This window comes from Ostrea edulis, chromosome 7 (assembly GCF_947568905.1).
Source record: "Ostrea edulis chromosome 7, xbOstEdul1.1, whole genome shotgun sequence".
Classification (NCBI taxonomy): domain Eukaryota; kingdom Metazoa; phylum Mollusca; class Bivalvia; order Ostreida; family Ostreidae; genus Ostrea; species Ostrea edulis.
In genome coordinates, this window is record NC_079170.1 from 53,385,948 (window position 1) to 53,409,813 (window position 23,866).

A 23,866-nucleotide genomic window follows, 5' to 3' on the forward strand; every position below is an offset into this window, starting at 1 on the left:
CAACTTCTTTGTCAGTAGCTTGCCTCGATTACAAAACTTATCATACACAGAACAAGCTCTTGCGTATCAAATCAGGAACTTACTCAAGGTTATGACGCAAGAATAAATATTAAATTCTTCAATTAAATTTGATCATTTTATTCCTAATTCCAGGACAAATTTCAAGCGCAATGGATTATATACCCGGTAAACCTTCCGAGAACGGTTTTGTCAAAGACATAGATGCAAGAATAACTAATTCTGACGCTCAGATAATTCTAAGATTTCTCTGAAAATCAGCTATTATCATGTTGAACAAATCTAAATATTGAATACTATTTTTTGTCGAACCGATTTTTGATATGGAATATGACATTACAAAGTAGGTGACCTCTTTATACTTTCCTTGAATATTTTCAGACATTTAAACTTTTCAGTCAATAAGAAACCATAGGCGTCACCCATCTACAAAAACTAAAGAAAAATATCTTCATTTGTAGTGATCGACACATACAACCAATGCTTTTTGAAGCAAAAGTTATGGTTGTGAAACATGACAGCAAGTAATGTTGATACCCAAAGAAAGGTCTTGTCACAAAGAATACAAATGCATAATATGAAAGCACTATCACATTCTCAAGTTCTGGCCAAGACAGATGGGCAGACCAAAATCATATGTCCTCGATTTTTCGATTACGGGAGAATAAAAATCTGGGATCTTTGTAGTTTGAAAGTACTCATAATCTGAAGCAAATCAAACTACTAGCGATTTTTTGTTTGTTTTTTATTTTAATCTTCGGAAGGTGAAAGAAGCAATGATTTCGATCGTCTGTGTCTGGTTCCATTTCTATTTTGATGGTGAACAGTACGATGAAAGGTGAGGATAACGAACAGTGATAATCTATAAACAATACAAAATAGATAGTTGGGCAAACACGGACCCCTGGACACACCAGAGGTGGGATCAGGTGCCTAGGAGGAGTAAGCTTCCCTTGTCGACCGATCATCCGCCGTGAGCCCTATATCCTGATTAGGTAAACGGGGTTATCCGTAGTCAAAATCAGTGTGCCAAGAACGGTCTAACAATCGGTATGAAACACGTCAGACAGCATTTGACCCAATGATAGGTGTATTGGCAAACTAGATTGTTATAACGATTATAGAATTTGCGAAGATAAGTCTTTAAAAAAACAAATGAAACAATCCATTAAATTAGTTCAAAAGGTCAAAGTAGCCTTCCAACAGTGTTTATGTAGTTAAAATGAAATATGGTACCAATAACGTGTACATAACCATACAGAATTTGATGTGAACATCTACATTTCAATGAACTTATATAATATTCATATCAGTAAAGTTAGTCTCGAAAACGTCCTGTTATACCACGCATTATGAACACATTCTGATGGGACGTTAAAGGGTGTCACGTCAAGGATCACAACACCCTTGGCACGCAAAAGATCAGTTTCCTGATTTTCGAAAAAGAGTAGGCTCACTGGGGGCCGTCAGGGAAACTCAAGCACTCATAACCAACCTTAATTCTAAAATTAGTTGTAAAACCTACCCAACTTAGTGACAATTATCTAAATATAAAATGACATTTGGTCACTGACGTAATAGTCTTTTTTATCAGTTCTAAACTTCCTTTTCGCTGGCATTATCGTGTTCCATTTATGACGTAGGAGATGCAGCGACCGAGGCGATTCTTCCGTGTTTCCGTTTCTGACACAAACTGAGCAAGTATAATACTTATATATTTTTTTATTTGACTTGATTATTATATGTGTGCAGAATAAACTAAATACATTATTTAAGTCGCATACATGTAAGGGATATTTGGGAACTTTTAAAGTGCCCATCATGTTTTTGACCCGATGATACATATATTTCAAATATATCGAAATGTGAAAGATGGCAAGTGAGGCGTAAAACAAGAAAGCAGTCATGCTTCTTTTGATTTCTCACACATCGAGGATTTAAAAAACAAAACAATAAAAACCTGAAACTAATATATTGTCTACTGATGTCGTCCCCGGAAAATTTCTCGAAATGCGGATCGAAATTCTGAACTGCCAAAATTGTACAGGAATGGATTTAGGGTAGAGTTAATGTAGGTCAACCAGAAAGTAAATGTATACATTGTGTTTGAGACTAAATCTGGACGTATCGCTGTGATGTCATAAACCACATGGAATGGTACCCAGCAAATAACGTAACCAACAATAATGTAAGTCAACGTTATAAAAACTCTGGCGTCCTTAGTTGCCCTTGATGCTGTCATTGTTTGATGAGTTTGATTTCCCGCTTTCCGACTATTGGATGACGTATCCATTTGGGTTGAATTGTCGTTTTCCAAAACGGAGACATCCAAATGGTTATCATTTTTACGGATATTAGAAACTGATGGAATGTTTTCTTTGTCGACATCTGCACAGTTTCTCACCGATGTATTTTGATTTATTCCGCTAACATGAGAAATAGGCTCCTTAACTGCGTTTTCAGCTGCTGACACTCTACGCTGACGACGTACCACGAAAAGGACACGAAGATAACATCCAAACAGAACGACGAAGGAACCATGATGTCCGAGAACCGCGATAACAATTACCATTTCTTTGTTCATGGATGGATCCCAAATACAGACATCGTCTGCAACATAATTGTTGACACGATCCAGTACACACGGTGGTAACCATAACAACAGTGTAAACAACCTGTCGAAATAATGCAAATTTAATACACAGCAGATGTAAATAGAACCGTTTGAAAAGTTTTTTCTGCTTTAAATGGGATTCCTCATATTTTATCATGATGGTAATAGTTAGCACATCCGTCTTTGATCACCAGATTGATGATTTTACATTTTTACTGAAATGGTACTAAATTGCACCATGCCATCAATGCAATCAAAGTCTATAAATGTTTTTATACAATTTAGGTTGAATAGGGACATAATGGTGCTCATTTAATGGGATTAGATATGCTTTGATCTAATTGCAATTCTAATTTCTGCAATTGTCAAAGATTTAAAAGGCTTGATTTTAAAAAGGACAGAATTCTTGGGTACCTTCAATAGGCAGAATATCTGCTTTATAATTATGCTTTCTCCATAATCGATACAATTCTAATTGGATGAGAACTGTTACAATGTTTTATCGGAAGTTTAAATTGCCTCCTTTGTGACGCAATATAAATCAATCACAATTGTAGAATCAATACCATTCTTCATGTTTGTCTTGGAGGAAGAAGGTGAATACTACATGATGGAAAGGTTGTCTTTTTTAATGTGTGTGCGTGCGTGTGTGATATATATATATATATATATATATATATATATATATATATATGTCACAAAGTCACCGTTATTGTTTATGCATATGAGCATAATGCAACTTTGACAATTGATACAAGAAATATCATTATGAACACTGTTTCTCTCTCTCTCTCTCTCTCTCTCTCTCTCTCTCTCTCTCTCTCTCTCTCTCTCTCAGTATCCTTACTAACAAGCGTATAGGTATCGTCACACTATGACAAACGCACGTGTATTGAATGAAATATTTATAAACAAATTCTATTCACCAAACTTTTTGAGCGACCAAAGTTACAACAAATGTTAGAGGAGTATTTTGCTTCATCTAAAGATACTTTATATGTATAATTACGTATCATTGTATGAATATCAGATTTATCCATATAGCATTACCTTTTTAACAATAGTCTGTATGTACATGTAACAATATAATTTTCCATATTTAAAGCATAAAGTGAGGCGTTTACACGTACAACCAAAACAGCTACTTCTTCAACATGTGTTCTGCAAGTAATGAAATAATTGATATCAATTACTTCTTCTTAATTCTCGATTAAAACACTGACATTTATGTAACATTTCAGCTGAACATAACGAAGCAATATAAGGTAGAGAGAAGAAACATAGACGTACCACAGCATAAAAATAAACTAATGTAGACCTTTAGTTTTACTTGATGACTAAATTGTGACTTATGAAGAAATTGCGAGGGTTGTCAATGTCGTCCAATACTTGACCACAGGTAAATGAAATAAGCTACTATAATTTCCATATCAATGATTTGGTTGGAATTCCTATGGACACGAATTGTGCTCCTTTATTAGTTGGTATGTGATCTCGAAATAAAGACACCGCAGAGTCTTCAACATACTTGGATATTTACAATTGATTAACAACTCAACTTTACAACAGGCATGGTTACTTTAGCTTTTCCGTCGTCAACTTCCCATATTTATGAAGCTATATTCCATTATCACCTTCAGATGGTGTTAATGTCTCTCGACTGATTTGATACACAAGAGCATGTTCTGTGTATGATCACTTTTTAAATCGAGACAGGCTTCCGACAAATCGATGTTACAGGGGACTCAACAGTCACGTTAAAGTCAGTATTTCGCAAATTCTATGACCGTTACATGTACATGCAGTGACGGATCTAGAGGGGGGGGGTTACGGAGGTTGTAACCAACCCCCCTTTGGATTCGCGAGAGAGAGAGAGAGAGAGAGAGAGAGAGAGAGAGAGAGAGAGAGAGAATCCCGAATATTTGTTGTTTTATTTTTCCGGAAACGGTTTTGCTTTCGTCTAGTTTTACCACATACTTTTTCGTGAAGCGATGCTTTTCCGGTTTTAATGTAAAACTTATACGGTACCAATTTTGATGCACCAGATGCGCATTTCGACAAATAATGTCTCTTCAGTGATGCTCAACCGAAATGTTTGAAATCCGAAATAACTATGAAGTTTTAGATCTAAATATAGTCAAAAACAGCGTGCCAAAAAAGTGGAGCCAAATTCGTCCAAGGATAAGAGCTATGCATGAGGGAGATAATCCTTAATTTTGAAATGAATTTCTAAATTTTATAACAGCAATTAAATATACATCCGTATTTTCAAGCTAGTAACGAAGTACTTAGCTACTGGGCTGTAGAGACCCTCGGGGACTAACAGTCCACCAGCAGAGGCCTTGACCCAGGGGTCATAATGTAAAACTTATACGGTACCAATTTTGATGCACCAGATGCGCATTTTAAGTAACATCATTAGCGTGATGTTTTGAATGATAAAACATAGACCTGCTTTAGGTCTATGAATAAAATCATGGATTATTTACGTGAAACGAGATGGAAATTGACATCTGATTCTAATTATGAGACTCTGTGTGGTTTTTATTGAAAACTTAAACAGGAGCTTAACAAACGTGTGCTTTGTTGGGGTCCAGATGAAGAAAAACTAAGACATCTACGAACTGGGGAGCGCGCTCATACCAGACGACATTGAAAATTACTAGGCCTATAGAGTTATTAAAATCCTAGGCGATGGAAATTGTTTATACAATTGTGAGTCAACATTTCTATCAGGTGATGATAATTTAAATTATCTTTTATTTAGTTTGTATCAGTAATTTATTTTAAAAAATGAATTACTGGGAGTAAATCGGAATGTATTTTAAAACGGGATTCGTTTTAAAATCAAGAGTGACAGATCTACGTCTGATAATTATACAATAACATTAATCCATATTTGAATTTAGAAATACATATTATGTGATGAATGATACGGGGGTTTATTGGTTTTAATACTTTTGAAACTGTTTGCTAATTTTATCAACAGGAGATAGAAAAACACGAAATCAAAGGACATTATACTGTTTACGTGTATCATATTGTCAGCTATCTGATCATGACATTATACTGTTTACATGTGTCATAATGTCAGCTATCTGATCATGACATTATACTGTTTACATGTGTCATATTGTCAGCTATCTGATCATGACATTATACTGTTTACATGTATCATATTGTCAGCTATCTGATCATGACATTATACTGTTTACATGTGTCATATTGTCAGCTATCTGATCATGACATTATACTGTTTACATGTGTCATACTGTCAGCTATCTGATCATGACATTATACTGTTTACATGTGTCATATTGTCAGCTATCTGATCATGACATTATACTGTTTACATGTGTCATATTGTCAGCTATCTGATCATGACATTATACTGTTTACATGTGTCATACTGTCAGCTATCTGATCATGACATTATACTGTTTACGTGTGTCATATTGTCAGCTATCTGATCATGACATTATACTGTTTACATGTGTCATATTGTCAACTATCTGATCATGACATTATACTGTTTACATGTGTCATATTGTCAGCTATCTGATCATGACATTATACTGTTTACATGTGTCATATTGTCAGCTATCTGATCATGACATTATACTGTTTACGTGTATCATATTGTCAGCTATTTGATCATGACATTATACTGTTTACATGTGTCATATTGTCAGCTATCTGATCATGACATTATACTGTTTACATGTGTCATATTGTCAGCTATCTGATCATGACATTATACTGTTAACGTGTGTCATATTGTCAGCTATCTGATCATGACATTATACTGTTTACATGTGTCATATTGTCAGCTATTTGATCATGACATTATACTGTTTACATGTGTCATAATGTCAGCTATCTGATCATGACATTATACTATTTACATGTGTCATATTGTCAGCTATCTGATCATGACATTATACTGTTAACGTGTGTCATATTGTCAGCTATCTGATCATGACATTATACTGTTTACGTGTCTCATATTGTCAGCTATGTGATCATGACATTATATTGTTTACATGTGTCATATTTTCAGCTATCTGATCATGACATTATACCGTTTACGTGTATCATATTGTCAGCTATCTGATCATGACATTATATTGTTTACATGTATCATATTGTCAGCTATCTGATCATGACTACTTTTATGAATTGATATTAAGAAAAAAATTGCAGTAAAGGCTCGTGAATTTGCATGGACATGAAAATATTTTATTTCTGTTTCCGGTGACATTTTTTGCAGCAATATCTTAAGGGCCTTGACGGCGCTCGAGTTATATAAAGAGGCAGAAAAGTTATTCTCTTTAGAGAAGTCGAGAGGCATAGCCTTCATCGACTTTTCTTCGCAAGCATTCATGTTTTGATTACGTACTTTTAATCCATTTTCAACATGTCCCCTGTCCTGGGTTTAAATCACAACTCTGATTACGTCAGTCATTTCTTAACTGGTCCCCTATTGTGACAGCTTCTCCCAAGACCAGTTAACGTAATCCCGGGACAGGGGACATGTTGAAAATTGAATTGGCAAGTAAATGTTGATTTCCTTATGACAGTTTTGTGCATTACTGTAAAATGTTTGAAAATAACTTGTCTATTGCGTAAATCCAGGCACATCTGAGTCGAAAGGTCGGACGAAGCACAAACCGTCACCGACTCCGGCATTTACACGTTTTCCAGAATCAAAACATGAATGCTTGCGAAGAGAAGTCGATGAAGGCTATGCCTCTCGACTTTTCTAAAGAGAATAGCAGAAAGTATGCTCAGCACCCGGTTTTGTCACAAACCCTTCAAGAAAGTGTCGTGTTTACTGATCATGAAGACACAGAGATTGAACTAGACATTGACTTCTTAACCAAAAAAATGTACAAATACATCCAAGAAGAACTGAAACCTGCTAGGCAAGCACACATATCTGAAATAAAAGTTGTAAAATTTTACATGTATCTAATCAGTTTCCTTATTATAATGAGTGTTACGTTCTTATTTATTGATATCTTTCCTGTTAAGTTGTCGTTCAACTATGTTAACGTACATTATAACAACTTCCATTTCCTCTTCAACCCCCCTTTGAAAAATTTCTAGATCCGCGCCTGACATGTATAATGATCTAATTTAAAATTACAACCTCTCATTAGGTCGAATGCTGTTTCAAGTGTTTCATACCAATTGTTAGGCCGTTTCTACAAACTAATTTTGACTACGGATTACTCTGTTTACCTGATAACTGATATAGGGCTCACGGCAGGTTCGACCAGTCATCAGGGAATGTTTACTTTACATAGGCATCTGATCCCATCTTTGATGTGTCCAGCGATATGTATTGTTCCTACTCTTAATCTTATATTCTTTATAGGAGTTATAAGATCCATCATTGTTCGTTATCTTCACGTGTTCATACAATGTATGATCTGAACTCAAAAGATTTTCAAAGTTGTTGTGTCATGTGTTAGTGCTTCCTTGTCCGTTTATGTGAATTTGATGGAAAGTTGGTAACATTTAATGCAAACTTTCGAATGATAAGCCGATAGAATTGATATTTGGGGATGAAAGTTGATAATAGATTGTTATTATATGAAAAAATACAACATGTAAACGTAGCACAGAGAGCAGACGAAAAATATTTATGTGGGCGACGAAGTTTAGCAACCGCTTTTTGATCTATTTTGTGTTTGCTAAATAAGAGCCATTAATACGTGTATGTGCAAGAGGTGTGTTTAATATTCAATATTCGTTCCTTGCTATACATGGATGAAAGGTGAAGATAACGAACAGTGATCAATCTCATAACTCCTATAAGCAATACAAAAGCGGACCCCTGGATATACACTGTACCAGAGATGGGATCAAGTGCCTAGGAGGAGTAAGCATCCCCCGCCGACCGGCCACACCCGCCGTGAGCCCTATATCTTGATCAGGTAAACGTTGTTATCCGTAATCAAATCAGTGTGCCAACAACGGCCCAACAATCGGTATTAAACACGTCAGACAGCAATGATAGGTTGTATTGGCAAACTAGATCGTTATTATAACGACCGTAAAATTTGTGAAATGCTGATTTTAAACGTAAGATATACATTACCTGGTTTATTTTTACTGTATTGTATGCCAGTATATACTTTTACATAAGATCTACATGTGTTTTTTACTATAGTTTACTCGCATCAACAATTTTGCTCATCGCTATGTGGATGTTGGGGACATATTGATTCAGGCGGGAAAATTCTTAAATACCTGAATGTCCTCAATTCATTCTGCATTGCTAACGTCCGTGCAGTTCTAACATTGTCACACGGAAGCGTTCACGTCATGATTAAGTATAAAAATACAAAGCCGTTACGGTAATCACTTAATGGGAGAACGAGTAAAACAAATTATTCAAAAATTTCTCCTCGTTACTGAAAATGCTGCGTGGTTTATCGGAGGTATTTGCCAATTAGCTGTAACTAATGTAGGTATTGGTGCGAATGTTAGTTTCCTCCAGTAATCTATTGTGTCCAAATGAACAAGGTCGATAACATTTTTCTGCAGGTACATTATCTATAAAATATAATCATTGCTAACTGCTGAAATATACATTCTTCGATTATTCCATCTCAATTCTTCACTGATCATGCGCATGCTCCTTTTTATTCTTCTTCTCCGATTAGTTGAATATAGACATTTAGCTTTTCCGGACATTTTTAATTTGTTCAGTGTTGGTTTCGCCTTTGTATTATACCCAATGACAGGAAATGACGGTAATCATATTTGAAAAGTCACGACCTACACAACTTTAATATAGTATTAGAAACGTCCCTAGACGTATATCATAAAATCTGAAAATGGAGATAAAGCAGATATTTCACCCTAGATAAAGTTGTGAAGAGATTATGATACCTTGAACAAGACGATGATGACACAGTCTTGAGATACGTGATTAATTCGATTTCGGAGGAAAATGCATTTGAGTTTTTTTAACCATGCTACGTACCCGTGTTTTGTGTCTTGGCTCTTTTTTTTTTCTTTTTTTTTTATCATAGTACATTTTTCAATTATATTGCTCTCACATCCATATGCTTTGAATTTTGCATATTTGAATATTTTTATTGAACATAGATGTCAACAGCAAACTGACTACTAATATTTATGACAAAACTTCAACTTCTCCATCGTCAACTTCATATATTCCATTATCACCTCCATATCATGGTTTTTATGTCTCTCAACTGTTTCGATACACGAGAGCATGTTCTGCATGTGATCAATGTTTTAATCGAGGCACGCAACTGACAAATACGTTTAGTTTACAGGGGCTTAAACAGCCTCGTTTAAAGTCAGCAATTCGCAAATTATATAGTCGTTAAAATGATCTTATTTGCAAATACAACCTGTTGTTAGGTCTGTCTGACGTATTCATACCCATTCTTAGGTCGTTCTTTAAATACTTTTGTTGCCCACGGATTACTCAGCTTACCTGATCAAGATATAGAGCCCACGACGGGTATGACCGGTTAACAGGTATGCTTGCTCTTCCTAGGTATCTAATCCCACCTTTGGTTTGTCTGTGTTTGCCCTGCTCTTGAATTCTTCATAGGAGTTATGAGATTAATCACTGTTCGTTATCTTATGCTTTCCATGTACGCATTTCAAAGCAACTTTACCATATTATGTACTTGTATCATACACTGGATTGAATTGCGATTATGAATTCAGTGACCGGAATAAAATTAGATAGGTCTGTATATTTACATTCTGGAAAAACAGATTCAGATTACAAGGGTGATTGCTTCAATCTTAATTTGGTCAGATGTTTCTGAAAATTTCACTTGCTTGGTCGACAAAATATTCTCTACTGCACTTTTCACACATATATAATAAACTTTCAAACTTATCAAGATTCATACGCACATTGTTCACGTTCATCAGAAATGGCCACCATATCAAATGGCAAAAATATCAAAGGCAAAATCATTGGAAATATAAATGTTAATGAATAAAAGACGATATTGCGTGTTCAGTATTTAATATCATAAAAAAAAATTAATCCTATTGATGTCTCCTCTTCTTTTGTAATGCATTTCTTATAATTGATTTTGTACAAAGAAAATATTGATATTTGAGACCATTTGCATACAGTGGAAGTTTTACACACTTCAATTGTATGTACACACACAATCAAACTTAAATCTGTTAATTTTTTTTTTATCTTAATGCTGCTAATACAATATAGTCTTTTGCATAGAAAGGTAAATCACGTTAAATATTATTACTAAGGAATGCTAAACTGTTGTAATGTTTATCAAGGTTTATCACTTGACGTATTTTTTAATACATTAGGACTTCGACATTTTAATTGGTCAGTGACATGCTTGGGAGAAAACTCGCGCTGGAGGGAAAAGTTGTCTGAAGTTAAAAGATAACCACGGTTTTTTTTTGCACAAAATATAAATGTATTTAATTAGTACATTGTATATCTTTCAACAATAGCATCAATAGACATTTCTTTATTAAGTGTATTATTGTAGTCAAGATGCCTTACCAAAGAAACATCTGCTGGTCCTATTCCGGAAAAGTCGTGTCAACTGCTGTCATAAGTGTCTTTTAAACGTTGATCAATATTTTAAGTCATATTACAGGCACTCTTGGATTTATAGATAACAAGCACACATTTTTTTTATTTACATAAATACAACCAACTCAAGGGGGGGGGGGGGGGGGGTTCGATTACCAATGTGAATAATCCCCACGATACATCCTTTTAGATAATTGGTTGATGGATTGATTGTATCTTGTTTAACGTCCCTCTCGAGAATTTATCACTCATATGGAGACGTCACCAACACCAGTGAAGGGCTTCAAATTTTGGCCTATGCTCGGCACATACGGCCATTGAACAGCGAGGGTTCTTTGGTGTGCCACACCTACTGTGACACGAGACAGTCGTTTTAAGGTCATCTCCGATGACCCGTGACATTCACACCTGATGCCGAGCGTTTGACGATGGAACTGTCACTACCTGTTTTAACGACTTATGTCTGTCGCGGCCGGGATTCGAATCCCGTCCTTCTGCATGCGGGGCGAACGCTCTAACCTCTAGGCCACCGCGGTAGTTTTAGATAATTAGGACAGTGAATATACTACCTATTGCATCTAGAAGTAGATGTACTTCTTGAAATTAATATCTAAAAAATACACTATAGTTTATTCAATTCTAGTATATTTAATTAGATGCCTTCGCGAACACCACAAGAAAATGGCTAAGAATTAATGTTATATCATAAACAGTCTCGGAGAAATGCCGCTAGTTTGGCTATGCCTAAATGTGAAGCTTTGAATATTGTTCAATATAACGTCAAAAATGTAAAGATTAATTTAAACTATCGTCTGATTTTATTTGATTTCTACAGAAACTAGCAGAATAAACATACAGACGAATATTGTTCAAAAATGTAAAGGTTGATTTAAACTGGTGCCTGATTTATTTTTTATTTCTACAGACACTAGGTATATCTCAAGCGGAATAAACATACAGGCTTACTGATTTAAAGTTTGGGGCCGATTGAATGTCAGATCGGATCAGTCAACGTTCGAATCGACCTGCAGTCGTTTCAAACATCTCCGTGATTCGGAACTGAACCATAAACTTGGTTATGGAAAAAGCAAAGACCAGTAATATTTACAACGATTTTCATATTTTACTCATTTTGTTTTTCATTTGAGTAACTTCTGATCTTCTCAAATGAAGATTAAAAGCCAAATTATCTTCATGGATTATACCACTAGCAATCGTTAATAAAAATGTGATCCGGAACTAGAAAACGGCTGTACATGAAACTGGATTTCATAGACCCGTGGTGGCCTACGACATCTAAAAAGTTTACTTATAGAATACATGTACTTACCAAATTTACATGTAAGGATCATATTCCAAAATAGGAGACTCCGAATCCATGAGAGAAAAATAATGCTCATTTCATTTTTAAACTTCAGTAAGACTGAAGAATTCTTAAAGTTTAGGAGCAGAACTCGATACTGTCGCATCTAGCTCGTTAGATTATTTGAATTCTGGTCACTTGAAGAGTTTTCTAGCTTTGATTTTATGTAACATAAAATCGTTTATTTTCGGGAAAAAAATGTTGTAAATACAAACTAAGATGTATTGTAGAAAATACCGATTTATGGCTTTCAGGTGATTTTTCTTTGTTAAAGGATTAAAAAGAAATATCTGGTTTTTCAAAGAAAGTAATACTAAGGTAGTACAGCAGATTTACTCAATCATTAAACTCATGATATAGAAAAGTTCATACACAATGAAAGGTTATGATAACGAACAGCGATCAATCTCCCAACTCCTATAAGCCATACCAAATAGAGAACTAGACAAACACGGACCCCTGGATATACCAGAAGTGGGATCAGGTGCCTAGGAGGAGTAAACATCCCCTGTCGACCGGTCACACTCGCCTTTAGCCCTATATCTTGTTCAGGTAAACGGAATTATCCGTAGTCAAAATCAGATGCATTATACATGTATATTCATACATGTACATAGTTTTTCTTATTATATTAACACCCCCCCCCCCTTTTTTTTGGACTTTGAAATATCTAGTTACAAATTGTAATGGTAGCCATTTTCTCATGAATGCGTTGCAGATAATAGAATCCTGAAAAAGTGTCGGTTTTATCGGTTTGGCAGACAAAAAACTGAAATGTTCGATATAAATTGTTTGCTGCGAAAATCGTCGCAGTTAAATGAATTCCGGAACCGGAAAATCGGTTTCCACTCCGCAATAGTTTGGACAAATACAATAAAATTAAAACAAATATGGCGACCTCATGGTCGATAAAGTAAATATTCCGGTGAAACACCTATGTCTAAACGATAATAAGAAACATGCAACAGTTTGAACAAAACCGTAGGCCACGCGAGATTCAAGAACACTAGTCTAAGGGATGGGAAGGCCTCAAATACATGTATGACGAAAGGGGCGTGACATGCGTCACGTGTGATAGTACTTAATGGCAGACAAAAATATTCCACAAGGGCTATTTTACATTTGTATCATTTCGTGTTATCATTATATATTACATTTGTTAAAAGAAATCGTCAATATTCACCGAAATACATGTAGGTGTTATATAAGACGTTTTTCTTGGATGAGATCCATTTCCGATAGTTCGTGGGGAAAAAATTGTCCCAACCTTGAAACTGGAAATGTATTTGATTTTCTCTCTATACCTATTTCTTCTCATAAAATTATTCCAAAACCACTCACCATTTATTGATTTATCGTACAGAATAATCCTTGAAGTTAATTACTAGTGTGACCCAATTTTCGATGTTAAAGATGAAGAGAAATTACAAATTTTTGTCATTAGTTTTGAAATAATTAATTTATGAATACATGAATTATTGAGACTTCATTTATATTTTATTTGTAAAAAATAAATTATAATTATTAAGGTTCATGATGTTAGTAAGTGGAGTTTTACTATAAATTCAACAAATCAACATGCATTAGTACTGATGTTTGATATCGAGGTATGAAAAAGATCTAGGAATGTTCAACTTGAAAAAGGTAACACAATGTCAGTTTCAAAGAAAACATCTAACTGAAAGAATACAATCATAAAGGAAAATAAAACCATTTTTCCTGAATGATAAAGGAAAATCAAACCATTCTTTTTGAAAGGAAAATCCCGAGAGTGAGATAGGAGAGTATGTTAAAAGTGAAATGAATAGTAAATCAGACTGAATGAGGAGGTGTACAACAGACTTGAAAAATACATGGAATTGAATTTGGTTAAATTTCTACTCTTTCTCTTATTTTCATTGTAATTTGTAACTTAAAATTTCACGATATTGTTCGGGCTGATAAAACATTGTTTGGGCTGATACATGTAAGATTACATGTCCCAGTGTTATCAGTCCCAATGTCTGATAGAGAAAAAAGTAGTTAAGAACTCTGATAAACAATGCACGTATTATTACATATAAATATAGTACGTCTATTCCCATGGTGGATCCCGTAGAGATTCGGGTTAGAATAGGTCCTCAGTACTCCTTGCTTGTCGTAACAGACGACTAAATGGGACGGTCCTTCGGGTGAGACCGTAAAAACCGAGGTCCCGTGTCGCAGCAGGTGTGGCACGATAGAGACCCCTCCCTGCTCAATGGCCATAAGCGCCGAGCATAGACCTAAATTTTGCAGCCCTTCACCGGCAATGGTGACGTCTCCATATGATTGAAATATTCTCGAAAGGGACGTTAAACAATATTCAATCAATCAATCAATTCCCATGGTGGGAATTCGGACAGAAATAAAAGTAGAATGTAAATATAAGAAATAAACTTCATATTTGTAAATCCATGATGGTATGAAATGGAACACTTTTCATGAAGCGCTTAGTTCGGCTAATTCCGACAGAAATGAAAGTAAAATGTGAATATAAAAAAAAAATTTCGTATTTGAAAATACTAACGCGCTTCATGAAGTATTCCGGCCAAAGCTTCGCAATTTATACCTCACGGATTTGAACTACATTTCATCGGTCTCGTTACATGTAGCCTAGTGGTAATGGTGATCGCTGTGCAACCAGTAGACCCGGGTTCAATTCTTAATCATGTCACCACTTAAAATCTACATGTAAGACGTCTAACACGTGTATTTACTGTTCCTTCGCCAAGCAGTCATCACGAGAACTGGGCCACCCATCACGAGAACTGGGTCTTGAGGATATGACGTTTAAAACGGACATTGAATCGATGAAGAACCTCCACTGCTTTAAATTGCATAGGTCGAAATTAGTGACACTTTACTGAAAGGTGGTAATGTTTCTAAGTGAGTGAAAAAAATCTTGATTGGGACTTAAAAATATTTTCCTTGTAATGTTGATATAAGTCCCTATCAAGATTTTTTCACTCACGTATAAATATCACCAGTTTTCAGTCAAATGTCTTTCTTACACAAACATTTTTCCTAAGTTCAATTATATAGTCACTTTACCGTTTCATTTCATTAAATCATTTCTTAGAGATTTGAAATGCGTTTGGCTTCACTTTAGCTATTTGTAACAAAATGTATGCGTACATTGAGGCCTTTAATAATTTTTTTATGATGTATTACATGTAACAAGAAAGTAATGTTCTATGAAATTTTATCGCAATATTGTTTTTTAAGAATATGACTTACTATAAAATGTATGGCAACAAAAGTTTATAAGTATGCATTACGTCATATTGTGTATATCAGTTATTGTGCAAGTAAGCTATTTCATTTTTATATTTCCATTTTTTATAATCCTGTGGGGATCCGGGTTAGAAGAGGTCTTCAGTACCCCTTGCTTGTCGTAAGAGGCGACTAAATGATGAGACCGCAAAAACCGAGGCCCCGTGTCACAGCAGGGGTGGCACGATAAAGATCCCTCTCTGCTCAAAGGCCGTAAACGTCGAGCATAGGCCTAAATTTTGCAGCCCTTCGCCGGCATCCATATGAGTGAAATATTCTCGAGAGGAACGTTAAACAATATCATATACAATCAATCAATCTTTCTTATACATGAAATAACATTCTGATATTAACCCTTTCTCTACCTTTATTGGTTTGCCAAATACCATGTACCTATTCTTAATCAGGATAAATATTTGATTTTAATTTCTTCAAAGAGTGTATTATGTAGTCTCTAAAAAGCTTTAAAATATGTTAGTAGAGAAAAGATATGACATCATGAATTCCCAAGTAAGACTCTTACCATACGGCAGTTATCATTCCTAATGCCTTCTTCTTGTTATGGTGTGATTTGTAATGTATCGGCCAGTTCACCGCCCAGAAGCGGTCCATCGAGATGATACACAAAGTGAAAACCGACACAAACGTCATTCCATAATCAAAAAAGATCCAAACGCCACACATGATCCTGCCAAACGGCCAGTAACCGAGGATATTGTCCAATGTATAGAAAGCCATAGCGGTGATGGCCACCAAAATATCAGTCAAAGCCAGATTTACAACGTAGAGATTAAAGACTGTCTGGAGACGCTTGTGTCTTTTGACGGCCACCAAGACGAAAATGTTACCCAAAATAGTGACGAAAACAATCAGATAAAGGAAAACACCCAGGACGATTTTACTCCAGTGAACACTTGTTTCTGTGTCGTCCGAAGATGTAGAAACATTCATTGTATCTTCTAGATGTGGATCTACAGCGTCTTGATACTAAGTGAGCTTCAACATGCGTAGGTCTAAACTATTGTCGATACTCGCTAGATAAATCACATATATAGCATTTTGCTCGCAACTTGACTCTCATCTAACAGAGGATACAGTTTCATTAAATACGTTGTGAATGTCTCAGATAAAAAAAACCCACCCAATATCACATCACAGGTACTAAATCGTAAATCAGATTTTTGTAATTAGTTGTTCTCTATACACTGGAGTCTAGACTTGATTGATGGCATCCATTATGGTCTCTTGTGCTTAAGTCTACAATGTAATAACTGTACATAAACATACTTGTATAGTCCTGTGCCAATAAAAACCAATATCTTTATCATTACCTGGATATTCTTTTACAAGGATTAAAGTAGAGTCTATGATAATGTTAGAATTTAAAGCTACGGGTGTATGCTATACAAATAGCATGTAGACTATGGCTACGCCGCTTCAGTACCGCTGTGATAAGACGGATCGAATATTTATACTTACATCTTAAATTACGAGTAAAAATATATGTCCCTCTTCTTATTTGGAGTGTTTGGCTTTTATATATATATATGTAATATATGTATCTTGATAAAGACGCGGGTTGCGTCGAAAATTTGAGTTTTAAATAACCAACAGTGTCGTGGCATTTTCGGTGCTTATATATATATATATATATATATATATATATATATATTACATAAACAAATAACTCACACCACGAAAAACCGACAAGTATCAATAAACTACATTGGTAACAAGAATGATACACTGTTGTACTGAGTGAGGAAAATGGTTTCTTTGTAAAGCGTGTTTACTGACGATGGTGCTTTTATAAATTTCTTTACAGGCTTTGTATCTTCTTAGATCCAGTAGGGTGTTGTTGGGTTTTCGTGCTTTTATATATATATATATATATATATATATATATATATATATATATATATATTTATTTATTTATTTATTTATGTAATATTGGTGCTCTGGCAAAGTCCCATATAATGATGGAACAACAACAACATAACATAACACCAGTATTGTGTGAAATATTGTCATTTATTAGATGACAATAAACAAATATTATCATTCTATATAATGATAACAAAAACAGCTAAGGGGAGATCTAGACAATACTGACAGCACAAGTTGCTTCTATAAAAATCCCTGAATATGATAAAGTGATCTCCCTTGTTATACAAGTAAAATTAAAAACTTGTCAAAATAAAACATCCAAAAATCATCGAATAATATATGCAAAAGAAAAAACATCAGCCACAAGAAGCAAACAGCATGTTTGCAACCCCCCCCCCCCCCCCCCCCTATATATATATATATAATTTTAATGTCCCGCTGTTTGTGACGTAACGTCGCTATGTTACTAATTATAAAGTTTCTGAAGATTTGAAATGAAAGCGCTAAAGCTTTACTAAACGTCTTCATGTATCTTTTTTAATTGTTTTTACCTATATATATATATATATATATATATAAAGCACAGAAAATTTCACTTCATTTGGATACCCACTTCCGCCCCTACCCGGGGTTGAACTCACGACCTGCGGAACCAAATCTCCTAGCAGTATGTAACCAGAGCGCTAGACCGCTCGACCATCTAGGCAAGTAAGATTTTCTGTGCTTTATATTAAATATTTCTTCACTTAGGGCAGTTATGTTCCATAACAAAAACTACATATAAATACATCTAGCACTACAACTACACTAATCTACAAACGTATTTACAACGCAGACTACATGTTTTTTGGTTTTTAGACTTGCCAATCAATGTTAAAAGCGGAGCGAATTAGGACATTTTTAGTGCGTGCATTTTTCATTTGTATCTTAAATCTCCTGCATAATTCTTTGAGTAAGTAGCGATTAATGGTTCATAACAGCCATGGAAAGCAAAATGTGATGTCATAAAGTAAAAGAAAAGAATGCGCAATGCTGAAAAAAATGGACAGTCCAATTCTTGAATTGATTTAAATTATCAATTTACTTACAAAGTTGTACAATCTGAACTAGGTTTAAACAGTCCATATTTTTTTCAAATCTATCTAATTGTAAACAGCGTACAGTGTACGTATAGTCACTATGGATGCTAGTCGGCCATATTGTCACTTCGAGAAATTGATGAATTGAATATTGTTTAACGCCCCTCTCAAGAATATTTCATTCACATGGAGACGTCACCACTGCCGGTGAATGGCTGCAAAATCTAGGCCTATGCTCGGCGCTTACGGCCTTTGAGCAGGGAGGCATCTTTATCGTGCCACACCTGCTGTGACACGGAACCTCAGTTTTTGCGGTCTCATCCAAAGGACCACTCCATTTAGTCGCCTCTTATGACAAGCAAGGGGTACTGAGTACCTATACTAACCCGGATCCCAATTACTGAAGAAAGAATACGCAAGATCGTAGATACCGAGTTAGCGGAACCCTCTTGCAAAAAAGGCCAGAAAAGCGAGTCGATCTTGGGCAGTGTTTGTTTATTCAAACATGGCATCGGAAGACGATTTATCCTCCATGTGCCTTCCACAATTAAAAGCATTTTTAGATGAAATGGGTGTAAAAACGTCTGGGTACAGGAAAAATGAACTCCTGAATTTGGCTTGCGAAGCTATACGTTTGACCCAAGCTATTCTCAGCTTTGGGAATTTCCTGGCAGTGGGAAAAAATCCACCACATTTCCATTAAAATCTATCATTTGGGGATATTTCTGCGTATTATGTTTTTTTTTCCTTGAATCATTACTCCAGTCTACTGCAATGCAATGATAGTGCATCATTGTTAAAATCGGGTGAATCGATTGCAGAACCGGTATTATTTACCAACATGCCTAAATTCTCGCATAAAAATCATATCAAAACGTACTAAAACTAACTTAGCATATCAAACTGTAATGATCATATCTAAGCAAATCAAACACTTGTTTGAATTTTATAAACGCAGAAGCTGGTAAATATGAGACACCTGAGCGAATTAAAAGGCTTTATATAAATATTCATTCATTCATTCATCCAATAATACTAGAATAATCATGGAATTCGTTGTTTTTGTGAACTTACTGTAAGATTTTAAGCTTAACACTAAAACTTGTAAAATCACACTTTATAATGCAATAGGTAGAAATAAGTTTTGCCAAGAATCTTGACATTCAGACGGTGACAGGGGTGTTGTCGCGTAGCGTAATACGCCCTCTGGTGAGAGATTGATACTGTGGGTCTCGCGAGACTTTGAAAGGGGGAAGTAAAATTTAAAACCAAGACAGAAACGTAGTCACGATCTTGCATATTGTTGAAAATTTCGCACTTGGATTAATTATTGTTTCTTTGGTGAACCAGAGTAGAGACTTCTCTGGCTTCGAGTGAGGTGCACTTGTGTTGTCTGAGACGGGAATAGTCAACAATTTTTTTTCTTTCTGCACACTTGCGGCCGAGCAAAAGAACTGGTAATTTTGTCTGTAATAATTATAGTAGGGGTCTATACCATACCACCCCCTAATAAGGGGTAATTGATCATTTATCAGGATGTGGTATGGTATAAACCCCTACTTTTATCATTACAAAATCACCGGCTCCAGTGGGGCTAGATGCAGACGACAGGGACAGAGAACGGGTTAACAAATCAGTGCATATACGTGGACAATGAGGGTTCATTTTGAAAAAGGTGTACCAACCTGGAGGTGTGACGCTCAAATACATAGAACTGTAGTGAAAAATAAAAACATAAATGAATTAATGAATAAATCAAATAAATAAATGAATTGTACTCAGTCTGATGTTAAAGTATAGTAATAAAGTGTAAAAAAAAAAAAAAAAAAAAAAAAAAAAAAAAAAATAATAATAATAATAATAATAATCAGGGGACTGAGTATGCATGTTATAAAATTAATAAATAAACATGTAGATTGGGGGAAATATGAAATGAATAAAAAATTACAGATGATGATGTCATTATTCTGGGCAGTAATCGGCGAATTGAAAGTGTAAAACAGACAAAACACTGAAGTCCTTTGTCCAATAAAGGATTAAAAGCTTGTTCTGATGGTCACCAGCCGATCTTGCCGAGTTTTTGGGATCACATCCAGTCGCACAGACAACTGCATCTATCTGATAAACTGCAAGGTTTGTGACAAACGAGATGAAACTACATGGGGACCTACCCAGAAGGATCAATAACCACTGATCTCTTATTTAAACGAAGAGTCAGAGAACCCGTGACCGATCATTTTAATGTCACAGGACACAAATGCGAATACATCACAGTAGTGGTTGTCAATTATAATATTCACTGGACCCATGCGGAGAGGAAGAGCAACAAAACTTTGGCTGCATAGACCGAGGTCATTCTGCCCCAATGGTATGCACAAATCAATTACTTCACCAGAACGAACGACTTAAATGACTCGTGTAATTACTCAGCACACGACACGTGCACCTACTGAGCTACTCAGCTAGGCAATCAGATTCAAAAGGAATATACAAGCAGTACTGATATTCATAATCTTATTCAGGTTCCACGAGGAAGTCAGCCATTATGACGATGTATTATCCCTCCTTAAGATAGAGAAATGATATACTGGTAGTATTCACAATAGGTTAAAATCTACCTGCTTACCCATAAATCACCAGTGGTGAGATTGGATCTGACGTTTTACACTCTTAATAGATTGTCATACTACAGAGATTAATATTCATATTCACTCTCTCATGATTTTCACATACCTTCAGGGAAAATACAATAGCATATATGGGTGATTTAGAATTTACAGCGTTTGGTCTATCGTCACTATTATTTCTTAGATATAATTGATCTTTTCCATCGTTACCACTTTTATAAATATGAGGGAATTTTTTATTGTGCAGAGGATTCTCCTCAGAACATTAGGGTAATATGCTACACTATCTCATCTATGCACTTATAAATCTATTAAGAGTGATTTTTTCCTTGTGAGTGCTTTACGTCTATATATGGTTGACAATATTGTTTAAAAGGATGTAAAGTTGATTTTTAGCCAAAGGTTTTTGATCCACTGTCTATCGTCTGTTAAGTCTTTAACATCTTCCCTATAGAACCTGATTAATGATGGAGCGTTCGAACAAAAGATTGACGTCACGGGTAGATTTTAATTAGCAGTTGTATTAGTTACAAGGGGATGAGCATCACTTATCCGAAAATCCTCCAAAAGCAGTAATCCGATTTCAGCAAATCTTCAATGGCATTCTTTACTACACATGGCCATTGTGCAATACTAATATAATTCTATATATACATGTATTACATTTTATATGTGTACATTTCGGTTGTAGTTTCTAGAATTTTCCAGTGGTATTGCATACATGATAGTGTAAGCAGAGGTATTTTGGTGACGGTTGCGCACACAGTTTTCCTAGTTTCAAACTGACCTGTCTAATGCGCAAACAGTACCTCTGAAATATAATGTAATGATGACACATGTTTCTGTACATTTCAAGAAGTTTTTGCAATGTGGATATACATGTAATGAACATAGGACTAAAAAAATCTGGAATCGACTTGAATAATAAAAATATCTGTTTAGATGAATATATTCATGTTTGATCAGTTATGAAGAAAGGTTTTAAGTTGCTTATCTTTTGAACTTAATGATTGAATTAAATTCTTGCATTGAAAAATATTTCCTCTATGATATAAAGGAGTAAATGGTTCTTGGATCCATTTCCGTTAATCCTTCTCTGAAACCATGTGCCAATTTCGACCAAGCTAGGCAGGGATGTCCTTGGGACGGTTCCTTTTCAAAGCCATCTCCAATAACCAAACACATCATCCAATTTTACTGTCATTAACAAAAAAGGCAAGAAATCAATTGAAAATTTCCTCTGAAACTTCCAAACCATTTTGGTTTCAACTTGGGAGAAACAATCTCATAACTACTATAAGCAATACAAAATAGATAGTTGGGCAAACACGGACCCCTGGACACACCAGAGGTGGGATCAGGTCCCTAGGAGGAGTAAGCATCTCCTGTTGACCGGTCACACCCGCCGTGAGATCTATTTCCTGATCATGTAAACGGAGTTATCCGTAGTCAAAATCAGTGTGCCAAAAACGGCCTAACAATCAGTATGAAACACGTCAGACAGCATTTGACCCAATGGTAGGTTGTATTTACGACCTAGATTGTTATAACGACATTAGAATTTACGAAATGCTGACTTCAATCGAGACTGTTGAAACCCCTGTACCATCAACTTGTTTGTCAGTAGCTTGCCTCTATTTAAAAACTGGCCATACGCAGAAAATGCTCTAGCGTATCGAATCAGTTGAGAGATATAAACACCATATGCAGGTGATAATGGAATATTGCTACATAAATATGGGAAATTCACGATGGAGAAACTGAAATCATCCCGTTTGTCATACAGTTGAGTTGTCAGTTTGCCATTAATGTCTACTTTCAATAAAATATCTAAGTATGAAGCAGAAGTGGACGACTCTGTGGTGTATTTTAATTCGAGTTCACATGGATATATCGAATCGACATATGAATGAAAGTTATTATTGTCGATATATCTAAATGTCGAATTGAAGTCCACAGCAAGAGATTTTTTCTTCTCACGTAGAAGGTTTTGAATAAATTCTGCATCATATGAAAATAGAAACAGGTCAGCTAACAAAGGAGCACAATTCGTGCCCATGGGGATTCCAACAGACTGTTGGAAGACCTGGTCACCAAGGACCACGAAGATATTGTCAATTAGGAACTCGAGAATATTTTTATTTCAACTTCAGCGTACTTGTGCGTGGAATCAGAGTGGTGTTTAACAATGTAAGTTCTTGGATGACAGATCACTAGATATGAATATTTCTGTCTATGATGTCAAAAAGTCTAGTCTTTATTTTGATACTTTTTCAGAATTTTATCTGACAATTTTTCTGTCCCTGTAATAGGAGATTCGGGGGCATATAGTTTTTTATATGTTCGTCTGCCTGTCTGGAAAAAAATAACCTTGGCCATAACTTTTAAATGGTTGGTGATAGGACT

General features: G+C 35.4%; 1 protein-coding gene across 1 annotated transcript; it reads right to left on the minus strand.

The window, feature by feature from the left end:
* Positions 1-1,724: 1,724 nt before the first annotated feature.
* LOC125653335 (alpha-2B adrenergic receptor-like) lies at positions 1,725-16,818 on the minus strand. Its single transcript, XM_048882773.2, has 2 exons — positions 16,391-16,818; positions 1,725-2,693 (listed from the first exon to the last, which is right to left on the minus strand). The coding sequence occupies exons 1-2, from the start codon at positions 16,816-16,818 to the stop codon at positions 1,997-1,999; spliced, it is 1,125 nt and encodes a 374-aa protein (XP_048738730.2). The 3' UTR covers positions 1,725-1,996.
* Positions 16,819-23,866: the final 7,048 nt, after the last annotated feature.